Below are 11,034 nucleotides of genomic sequence, written 5' to 3'. Positions count from 1 at the left end.
AAAGGGTTTTTTTACCACTTTTGACCTTTCACGATAGATTGACTAAACTCCAAAAAAAATATATTGTATTTTATCTTTCAATTCATTATTATGCACTTCTCACTTTCTCAGTTCTCATTAAATAACAATTAACAACCACTACAAATGGTTCACTCTCATCACATTGCTTTTTCTGTCAAAAGTAAAGGTAAACAATAACCGGGACCAAGTGAGTGTTATTTAGCCTCTACTTTTCAGTTTTGACTACCACTTATAAGGGTGTGCAAAATCCGGTTCAGATCAAAACCGGAATTAAAAATTCCGGTCCGGTCCCCGGGCAAACATTTTTTAAGGTTTCGATTTTCAGTCTGATCCGGTCTTGGACCTAAAAGACCGGAATTATTACTATTCGATTTTCTTAAAATTTTATTTTAAAAAAAAAACAATTATAGGCCTATTTAATCCGGTCCGTTGCGGTCCGAATTTTTGGACCGGAATTTGAAAAAATGGGTTTGTAAAAATAATTCCGGGCCGGGCCAACGGTCCATAATTTTTTGGGATTCCGGTTCCGTTCCAGCACACCCCTAGAACTCCGCTTATATTTATGTATTCCGAGTGTTTCTTTAGTTGAAAATATAGTTACAATTTACGATATTAAATGAATCATATAGACCGAAAAATGTTCTCTTTCACTCAAAGAGATTTTGTTCTTTAATGGTTGAAAATTAATTAATTGTCAAAATATGATCGAACTTTTCTTGATTTTCGAATACTTAAAACTGAATCGTTTAGTAATTTCAAATACTTTTGAAAATTAATTAATTGGCAGTTCTAGAATCCTACTTTGGTGTGCTAAATAGATAGTGCAGAACTGCAGATGGCTCACATTGCTCAGTACCATTACATATTGTGATGTTGTAAGTTGTAACTAGCAAGGTTGTTGACGGTAGTGCCTTCGACCAGGGTTCGAAACTAGTTGTCCCCTGGAATCTTCACTCATTTTAAAAAAAAAAAAAAATAAAATAAAAAAAAAAAAATAAAAAAATAAAAATTGCACTGCTTGCTGCTCGCCTTCTCTGATCTCATCAGATTGCATTCACGGCCATCAACTTAAGATCAGTTTATATCTAATTGCAGTACATCTCCATTTTCTTTTGGAAGAAACGGAAATCGCAAAGCAAAAGCAGAGGACACCACCCATATTTCTGACAACAAAATTGATTGAATTTCTTCATAACGCAACTACAAAAGAATACTAGTACTTCTTATTTTTAAGCTGTATGTCTCGCCAAAAGAGACAAACTTTCTATCCGAATCACTGTAATATTACGTACTATTTTCAAAGAAAAAAAAACTGTAGCCTAGAGTACATAAAAAAGAAGCTAGATACCTTTACCATCTGCAAAATCTAAGATATTATCCAACCACCAACAGTTATTCTTCTTTCTTTACAGCTAATGGTGTAATCGTAATACCTACCATGTCGGAACCCTGATCTGTTCCGAACTGCAACCAGTCTTTCGCACAGACCATGGCCTCTAAAGTTCCAGGCCGTAAAGAACACTGGTGACTATCCAACTTTCTGGTTTGTGTATCAAACACGGAATCCCGATGCACGGTACTAAATGGTATCGACAGTAAGTCGGCTGCCATCTTAGAAAGAGTTGGGTATTGGATTCTCTTGAATTTCCACCAATCAATGACGTCAAGTTCATCTCTCGGCAAAAGATCCTCTTCCAAATACTGATTAAGTTCGGACGTTTCACTGTTACTAGAAAAATCAGAAATATACACATCGAAATCTGAGATCCCGACATCTGAAGGTGGACCTACTTCATCTTCAAGGGATTCGGCTTTAATAAACTCGTCATATCCTTGTTCCGTGTGAATCCATGGCAAAGGTAAAGTCTGAGCAACATATTCAAGGTATAAATCATGTATACTTTCATCAATAGTCCTTGCCCATATGTCACCATCGTCCTCACCGTACAGCTTACTTAATGTGAACTTCACAAGTTTCAACTTGTATCGTGGGTCCATGACTACCGCCATTGCCAAAACCACACGACAATCCCTCCAATATATGTCGAACTTTTCATACAAAGGTCTGACTAAGTCACTAATACTGTGATTCTCACTGAATGCTCCATGCATCAACTCAAATTGAATCTTATAAATTTCATGGAAAAAGGTATGGGCGGCAGGGTAGGTTTCAGCCGTTAGGGTATTAGCAGCATCAAAGAAAAGCTTCAGATAGGCACAAAGCGTGTCTATACGCTTCCAGTCATTCGCCACGGGGGCAATGTTGTAATTAGCATCGGAAGTATCCAGGCAACTAAATACTTCCTTTAACCCACAAGCTGTTGATAGCATACGATAAGTAGAGTCCCATTTCGCTTGGTTATCAAGGACCAAGTTCTCTTTACAAGGAACTTGAAGTTTCTCCCTGAGCTTATTAAATTTCCCTTCTCGAGACTCGGAAGATTTTACATACTTCACACTGTCACGAACTTTACCAACGACTTCACTCATTGTTGATAGGGCTTCCTGTGCAAGACGGCTAATAACACGAGCATAGCAATGATGCATTAAAAATTGGCCATTAAGCGTGAGAGGATTATTTATCGAAAGCAGGCTTCTAATGTTTCCCACAGCAGCTTCATTTGCAAAAGATTGATCAAGAGTAAGTGCAAACAGTTTGCTATCGAGTTTCCACTCTGACAGACAAGTAGCAATAGCATGATTAAAAGCAACATCCGATTCCGGAAAAGGCACCACGAGGAAGTTGAGGACACGGCGTTGCAACTTCCAATCAGCGTCAATAAAATGACCACTCAACATGGCATAACCCACAGTTTGGTCTGTTGACCAAATATCCAGAGTAAGGCTGACCCTGCTGGGGATTTCAGCAAGCATATTAGCGAGCGAACGTTTCTCTCTCCTATAAACGATCACAATCTCACTCTGAATCGAGTTAAAGCTAGCCATAGTAAACTGGGGGTGAAGACTCCGAGCAAAGTCAATGAAACCCGGCTGTTCAACCATATTTGTTGGGTACTCATGCTGTATGATCATTCTGGCTAGCTCATTAACACAATGTTCCTGATCTAATGCAGCTGTCACTGATCCCGGGGTTGCGCGGCATCGTTTTCGTGGTGGTGCTGTAATTGCAGCATTTTGAGAGCTAGGCGTGGAAGGAAAAAGTCGGCCTGTCCCCTGGTCAACCTGTTTGGAAGCGCAGGCACCACTAATAATGTGTCGCCTGAGGTGACTAGTTCCTGATTGCTTTTTCCCATTTATGTACACAAATGACCTATTGCACTTATTACAGCAAGCTCGGGTACAATCTTCACTTATGGGTTGAGTAGTGAAGTATTGCCAAACTTCAGACTTCTTTCTCCTGCGTTTATTCGACTTTTCTTCAAGAGTCACTATATTATTTTGTTCTACAATATTGCCATCCGTTAGCATGAGGGCTTCTTCAATTATACCATTCATCTACATTATTCAAATAGAACTTCCCATCAGTAACATTCAAACACCTACATTTACTACTGCAAGCAATAGCGGATCCATGCAGTAGTATTACGCTAATAGGGGTTCATAGACATCAGAAAATAATTTTTTGCTCATTCTCGCCAACTTTTGGTATACAGAGTTTATCATACACAGTATAATTTGAGCATAATGATTTCAAAAATATAAACAAGACAGCAACAACATCGAGCATTAATCCCAAAATGAAGATTTGGGGTCGGCTGACATGAATCATCCTTAGAACCGTACATGACTAATCGCGCACTATTACCAACAAAATCCCAAAACCCATATATTCTAAGGCTTATGTAGCCTGACACAATGAAATGTTAAAAAACAAGCACCTAATGTAAAAATCAATTATATTAGCGCGTCAACAACTATTTAAACACACAGAAACTGGAGCAAATGTCCATGAAATACAAATGTGGCAACAAAACACACAGAAACTTGTAAAACTTATCCACAGCATTACTCAAACACCGCGAAAACTAGACAACGCTGCGACCGAATTCCTCTCCCTATGCATATAATCAACGGCATTGTAACAAATTAAAGAATTAAACAATACTATACTGTCATAGTCTCATAGATACTCACAAGAAGGACATGAATACAAATTTTGGCATGAACATATCACAAACTGACAGTTTAAATTCAAAAACCAAAAATATTAAAAATATTTACAAACAGTTTCCAAATTTCACCAGAAACTGCCACGAAAAAACATCAGTAAAACCGCAAAAAAAAAATCAAAACTAAACAAATTAACCAAAACAAACACAACCCATGTCATAAAACAATAACAAATCAAAAACCCAGAAATATAAACCCAAAACAATATATCATTAACAAGAACAACAAAAAACAAAAGATATAAACCCTAGAAATAATAAAAACAATAATATAAATAAAAGAGTAAATAAACAAGAAGAAAGTAAATGAATGCAGTATGAATTTAGGAGAAAAAATAGAGATAAGATGAGAAAATTACAGTGAAAAGAAGAGGGAAAAGTGAATAAGAAGAAGATGAAGATTGATGGGCTTTAGGCTTAAACCCTAAAATTGGACCGAGCGGCGATAGAGGGGTTTTGGTTGTTAGGGCTTTACGACTTTTTCTTGGGGGTCCATTTATTTGGTTTTCTTTGTGTATATATACTGCGGTTTTTTTCAACTCATGGAGGTTATTTTGCCGTTTTTTGATAATTTTGTGATAAAAGTTTTGTGATATTTATTGATTTAATCACTTTCCAAATTTATGCTAAAGTAATATAATAATATAGATGTTATGCTATATATTGTTGATAACCTTTAAGAAAGTGAACCGGTGATATGGTATTATTATTATGATTATGTGATGGTACGGTTTCTCACGAAGCTGTTGAGAGACAGCTCTTTCGTATCTCTTTATGTGTTTTTCGTGATGTTTTTATCATTGATCGTGTCCCAAATTAACTTTTTAATTATGTATCTAATTTCATAATAAGCATACCAGTTTTTTTTGTAACTATGATTTTTACCTATTGTATTACATGTATGACCACTTTCACTTCAAATTGTGAAATAATCTGACAATAAATATATTGAAACCGGCTTGCAATATGAGTTTAGGTTAATATATGCAACAAGAATAATTTTGTTGATATCGGGGGGGAGAGTTTTTCGGATATTGGGGTGGCAATGTGTACGGCGGTGGGCAAGGGAGAGAGCGCCGAAAACGGTGGTTGAGGTGTTGCCGATGTTGGATGTAGTGGAGGGTATGGGTCATCTTGGCTGTTTGTGGTGGTGGTGGCGGGCGGTGGAGAATAGTTTGGGTGGTGTAGTTGGGTGGTGTTGGAGTTAATTCTATCCCTTTTGATAAAACAACCAAACATGTTAAATTTAGGGTAATTCTATTCCGTTGCCTTTTTAAATTCCATTCCTTTACCCTTACATGAATCAAACACCTCCTTATTGTAATGCCTTTGTGACTCATTTAACCGGTAAAGAATGCGTATAAACCCACTCAATCCAACCCTAAATTGAGTCGAGGTAATTCGGGTTTAAGAGAGTTCAGGGATATTGAGCCGAGTCTTCGTATTTGTGTTATTGTAACGTAAACCTAAAGGTTGTTTTCAACGTGCTCGTGATGAGATCCAAATTATGTGGGAGTATATTCGACACAAAATTCTCTAGACTAACCTTATTTTCTAAATTCAGCTAAATGTCATACCATACAGAAAGAAATATACGAATACATATTTCTATTTTTGGAGCTATATTTGAGAATATAGATTCAACGTGCTTAAATTTTTGAAAAAAAAAACTGTACTCCACATTTGAACAGGCTAGAAGTAATTAGCAAAACAAGTCCATAGGTTTGCAATAGTTAGGGGAGAATAGAACAAATAAAGCAAGGTAACCTATAACTGTACTTTTGGAGCTAAACTCGCCACATCGGCAAACAAGATCAGCAGTCAGCAGCAACGTAGCCAGACTAGACCTGGGCAAAGCAAACCTGACTCGAGTGACCCAGTAATGATAACTGGTTACTTGTCCGCGCCTCCAAACATACCCATCATGTCCTTAGCCGAACCCATGTTACCCATTTGTTTCATTAAGTTTTGTAAGCCACCCATGCCTCCAATTTGCTTCATCATTTGGGGTGGCAAGATCTTTTGCATGTGTTGTGCATTCATATTTCTAGATAATGCACTCATATCTCCCTTCTTAGGGATCTTAAGTCCCTTCATCTTGCTCCATATCTTGGCAAGTCGTTTGAACTCTTCTAACATGTCCCCAACTTCTCTAACATGACGGCCTGAACCACGGGCAATACGCATGATTCGTGACTCGTTCATAAGCTTTGGATTCGAACTGTCCAACTCTGCAACAAAATAATCAAAAAAAGTAAGAGTGGATTCTAGTTTAAAAATACTCGAGGTAACAAAGAAGACCAGCCTCTAATCTCTATACTTGTTAATAAGTCCTAGTAGAAATTGATCAGATTATCAGTTAATCTCACAGTTTTAATATAAAATGAATCTAAATTCTTACACGAGACCGTCTTTATATTTGACTAACCATTTATCCACAAATAAAACAAAGATGGAAAAAAAATGGTGCATATGGCGCAACTTCTCTCTTAAATTTTAGAGAGAGGAAAAGCTATCCAAAAGCCCTCAAATCGTTGGAAAAAAAAAAGATGAGTCTCTTTCTTTCCCAGTTTTTTCTTCTTCTACCTTAGAACTTATTTTTTTAGTCTTTTTTCTTGTTTTATTTTTTACCTTCTCTAAGATCTGATTGTTTTTACTCTCCACTTTTAGCCCGGAGAGTTATTTACAATCAATATATCTTCAGCATGAAGGTTAAAAATAAATGAGGGTTAAACTCTGATTTGATTTTAGCAAACTCGATCAGAATTTATGTTGGAATTATTTAGTTTTTTGGTTTCTTCAACTTCAGCGTTTGTTTGGAATACAGATCTGAATCCTTAAGCCTCCGGTATTGAACTATTGACGATTACCGAAAGGTTGTGATGTTTTTATTAGTTATGGAAATATTTGAGAATGGAGAGTTTTAATTTGTACACTTTGCTCCCCTTTTTTATGATTTGGGTAATCTGAAAGTTTTTTACTTTTGATTACCGCTCTCATCCGCGAGGATGTGATGGGTCGATTAAGGTTGACCTAGTTTCGTTTCCTTATCTCAAAAAAAAAAAACCATTTATTCACAAATTGAGGAATAAATACGTAAAGTGTTGGTCTCACACTGGGATGGTCACAACATGACTTAAGGAAAAAGGAAAGCCAAACTGTGACAAGTTAACTGACCTTCATTTGTCATTGAGTCCATTATCGTCATATATCGCTTAATCTTTGACTGGCTTTCCTTCTCCTGACCTTTGGGCATTAGCTCAGCACTGAAACCAGGCAACATTGAAAATACCTACAGCAGAAACGGGGTACTTGGTTTCATTTAATACGAAAATAAGTTTCAAGTTGAATCAAACCAAAAGCAGTACTAAATAAGAAAGAAAAACAAAGACAGCAACCACTACATCACTCAGACAACACGTTTGTCTGAACATCTATAAATATCAAAAACTGAGTCACATCCAAAAACTCTAAAAAAAAGAGCTAGTAGTTGACACAAATTTAAATAGCAGACCTCAGTAGGAGTTTCAACAAAGGAAACTAATGTTGCCCTATCCCAAACATTACACAGGCACACATTTTCAGAAGTTAAGATCATTGATCAGTAAAATGATGTACACATCAAGCTAAAAAAGAATATATAGCCCACCTGACCGATAGGGCCCATCTTAAGTATATTCTGAAATTGCTCATACATGATTCTGAGAGTAAAATGCCCCTCAGACAGCTTTTGTAAAAGTTCAGGTTGCTGGTCCATGGGAACAACTTCTTGGATCTTGTCCATAAACCCGGACCAATCACCCATACCTATCAAAGAAAGAGAGATATACTGTTAACATCAAGGAAATAAATATATCAAATTGTTAAACAAAGTGCAAAATAGAAGGTTAGATTTATATACCCAAAAGGCGGCTAACAAATGGCTTGACATCAAAAACTTCAAATTCATCCATATGTTCTCCTGTTCCTATGAATATCACAGGACTCTTGGTTGCGGCCACGCTGCATTTAAACATAACAGCAATTCAACGACGCTGGAGGTCAAATAAAATGGCAAACCAAACATGAAACCTATATGCTGGATTCTAGCAAGAGTATCCTGAAAATTTGAAAGCTTGCTTTCAAGTGCAGACGGCATATAAGAGCAGGGATACTGAACCCATGTACTTCTAACAGAGTTTTTCAAAAGTTGCCCAATATTGAAATGTTGGTGAATCGATTTGAACGGACGAAAAGAGAAGTAATACATCCAACTTCCTCCTGCCATCATTTGAGTGACTAGTTGAACTGTTGAAGAATTGATTACTTTCTACGTTTGTTGTTACTCTTCCTAATACTATATTTAGTCTTATCCTTCATTTAGACTGGATAGCCTCCAAATTAGTAGGAGGCAACGTAATCAATGATCGTAAAAATTGAAAAAAGACAAAAACAAAAAAAAAAAAAAACAAAAAAACAGGTTGACTTAAAATGGACACTTACGCACTAAGAACACCTCCTCCCTTTGCATGACCATCCATTTTTGTAATAATAACAGCACCAACAGCGACACTTTGCTTAAATGCTTGAGCTTGCTCAAATGCAGACTGACCAATGCTACTATCCATGACGAATATGACAAGATCTGGTTTCTGCAATAACAATAATTCGACACAACTAATCAACTAGTTCTCATTCAACACAACACAGCACAGTATAGACAACAGCAAGCAAGGCCAAAGAATAAAGTAGTTATCGCGATTACCGTTGCCTCAGCAACTTGTCGCATTTCTTCAAACAGAGCTGCTTCTTGCTTGTGACGTCCACTTGTATCAATAATGACAAGATCATAATTTTCTTTTTTAAACTTTTCTAGACCTTCGACAGCAATCGTCACGGGGTCTGAATCCATATAACTGTTGACAAAAAGTAGGTTATAACCAGAGGAGATATACTTCAAACCCATCTATCAAGCTATAAATACATGGAAAGTGGAAGTGTGTTGCTTCTAGTCAAACTACCTTTTTATACTTTTTACAAAATGTGATCTGTTGATTTATGAGCATTACGTGTAATAAGCTATAGAAGTGTAAGCAAGTAGTAAAAGCATTACGTGTATTGAAAGGCCGCCTCTATAAATTCCCCATCTCCATAACAAGCTATAGAAGTGTAAGTAAGGAGTAAAAGCATATGATGGTTTAAAGGTACCTTCCATAAAATGGAATTTTTGCTTTGGTCGCATTCTGCTTCAACTGATCAAAAGCACCAGCTCTAAAAGTATCAGCACAAATAAGAGCTGGTTTCCAACCCTTTTTCTGATGATAATGTGCATACTTTGTACAAGTTGTTGTCTTTCCAGAACCTGGTATAATAATATGTAGCAAAATAATAAAGGGAGATCAATTCACACGAAAGTCAGAAGGAGGCAAGTGAGAGCCTGAATGTAGAACAAGGACAAACTCAAAATACTCCAATGGTTAAGGTTTTGATTACCTTGTAAACCAACAAACATAACAACGCTTGTTTTCCCCTTCTTTGGGACAAAAGATGGCTTCCCAGCATCCAAAATCTTACACAGCTCACTGAAGACAGCCTAGGAAAAAAAAACCGTTCATTGCCCAACTAAATTTAAGTGGCACCTACGAGTTAAAAGATCTACAATGTGCCAACAATTTTATTCAACTCTACCTGAGACACACATTGCCCAACTAAATTTCCCTTCTAAATTGTATGGAGTAATGTTTATGGAAATCTGAACTACCTAGTTTACTAAGCCAACCACCACCAACCATGTGCATATTCATGAGTAACCACAGTTGCATAGTTTGGGATTCGCTCAGCAGATCCTTAAATGGAAGCATCCCTACTAATATATAATTCATTTGTGAACTACATTCCTGGAATATATTTGAACCCATCAATGATCTTAGAACCCTACTCTGTTCGTTGTGTTAAATCAAACTCCAAACCACAACACCGCGCCAAACCACTAATATTCAGCTTTACAAACCAAAGCCCAGAAATCAGCATCAACCTAATCAAAACCTCCCATAAACACTTCAAATTGGCTCCTTGTCGTACGTCCACACGACACCTGGACAAGATTTTATGTCCAACACTATGAAACGCATCCACCTCCGAGTAACATAGACCATATAAATCATGTTAATACTCTCCATAACAAAGTAATCATATCAAAACTTGGGTATAATCCGTGAAAGTCTCTCGCCTATGACTACAACATATCAATATTAATAACAACAACGATAACAATAACAAAATTACTTAAATGCCTCGAAAACACCCGGCTATGGCTAAACAAATCACAGGAAACTCCAGCAGTAAATATAATAACACCAGAATTAAAGATCAAAACCGAAACCGAAAACAAAACGAAAAACCCTAATTTGAAAAATCAAAATGTAAACCTGCTGAATAATACGGCGTTTATTATGACCAGCAGCAAGATCATCAAGATTAACGATCTTCTTAATATTAGTAGTCATATCGCGAACAAGCTTGAATTGAACATCGGATTGTAACAAGGCGCGAGTGATCTCATTAAGGCATTCATTCAAAACTTTCTCATCGATTATTGTAGCATTGCTCATCTGCTGGAGAGCACGCGTGATGCTCCCCCCTAATTCTGCTAACACCATTTTTGATTATTTTTTGTTGATGAACCCTAGATTTTTGGGGATTAAAATTGAATTAGGGAATTAGGGATTGCGATGATGATGGGTGAAGGATTGATTGTTATGTTAGGAGGAAGATTGAGATTAAGCCATTCGCCGAGAAGATATGGATTTTGATTACCTATGAGGGCAAAATTGGAAAGTTTTATTAACTTTGACGACGATATTAATTGGGCCACAAATTGGGCCCAGTTCATACAGTTTCTAAT

At 36.8% G+C, this 11,034-nt stretch overlaps 2 protein-coding genes across 2 annotated transcripts; both read right to left on the bottom strand.

The window, feature by feature from the left end:
• Window positions 1-1,181: 1,181 nt before the first annotated feature.
• LOC141648103 (zinc finger BED domain-containing protein DAYSLEEPER-like) lies at window positions 1,182-4,639 on the bottom strand. Its single transcript, XM_074456568.1, has 2 exons — window positions 4,511-4,639; window positions 1,182-3,477 (listed from the first exon to the last, which is right to left on the bottom strand). Exon 2 carries the CDS (start codon window positions 3,475-3,477, stop codon window positions 1,414-1,416), a length of 2,064 nt encoding a protein of 687 aa, XP_074312669.1. The 5' UTR covers window positions 4,511-4,639; the 3' UTR covers window positions 1,182-1,413.
• A 1,103-nt stretch (window positions 4,640-5,742) lies between these two features.
• Window positions 5,743-11,029, bottom strand: LOC141648102 (signal recognition particle subunit SRP54 2). The gene is made up of 9 exons (XM_074456567.1): window positions 10,559-11,029; window positions 9,624-9,723; window positions 9,339-9,492; window positions 8,896-9,046; window positions 8,634-8,782; window positions 8,053-8,153; window positions 7,801-7,958; window positions 7,329-7,443; window positions 5,743-6,382 (listed from the first exon to the last, which is right to left on the bottom strand). The coding sequence occupies exons 1-9, from the start codon at window positions 10,787-10,789 to the stop codon at window positions 6,045-6,047; spliced, it is 1,497 nt and encodes a 498-aa protein (XP_074312668.1). The 5' UTR covers window positions 10,790-11,029; the 3' UTR covers window positions 5,743-6,044.
• Between the last annotated feature and the right edge of the window lie 5 nt (window positions 11,030-11,034).

This window comes from Silene latifolia, chromosome 3 (assembly GCF_048544455.1).
Source record: "Silene latifolia isolate original U9 population chromosome 3, ASM4854445v1, whole genome shotgun sequence".
Taxonomy (NCBI): domain Eukaryota; kingdom Viridiplantae; phylum Streptophyta; class Magnoliopsida; order Caryophyllales; family Caryophyllaceae; genus Silene; species Silene latifolia.
The sequence above is the reverse complement of the archived record's forward strand: the minus strand, read 5'-3'. Positions and strand labels throughout refer to the sequence as shown.

Excerpts from the sequence above, each read along its gene's own strand:
- LOC141648103 (XM_074456568.1), bottom strand. The coding sequence starts at position 3,477 with ATGAATGGTATAATTGAAGAAGCCCTCATGCTAACGGATGGCAATATT.
- LOC141648102 (XM_074456567.1), bottom strand. The coding sequence starts at position 10,789 with ATGGTGTTAGCAGAATTAGGGGGGAGCATCACGCGTGCTCTCCAGCAG. Across the intron at positions 9,724-10,558 it reads AACGCCGTATTATTCAGCAG|GCTGTCTTCAGTGAGCTGTG; the intron begins GTTTACATTTTG and ends TTTTTTTCCTAG. Across the intron at positions 8,154-8,633 it reads GGAGGAGGTGTTCTTAGTGC|CGTGGCCGCAACCAAGAGTC; the intron begins GTAAGTGTCCAT and ends GTTTAAATGCAG.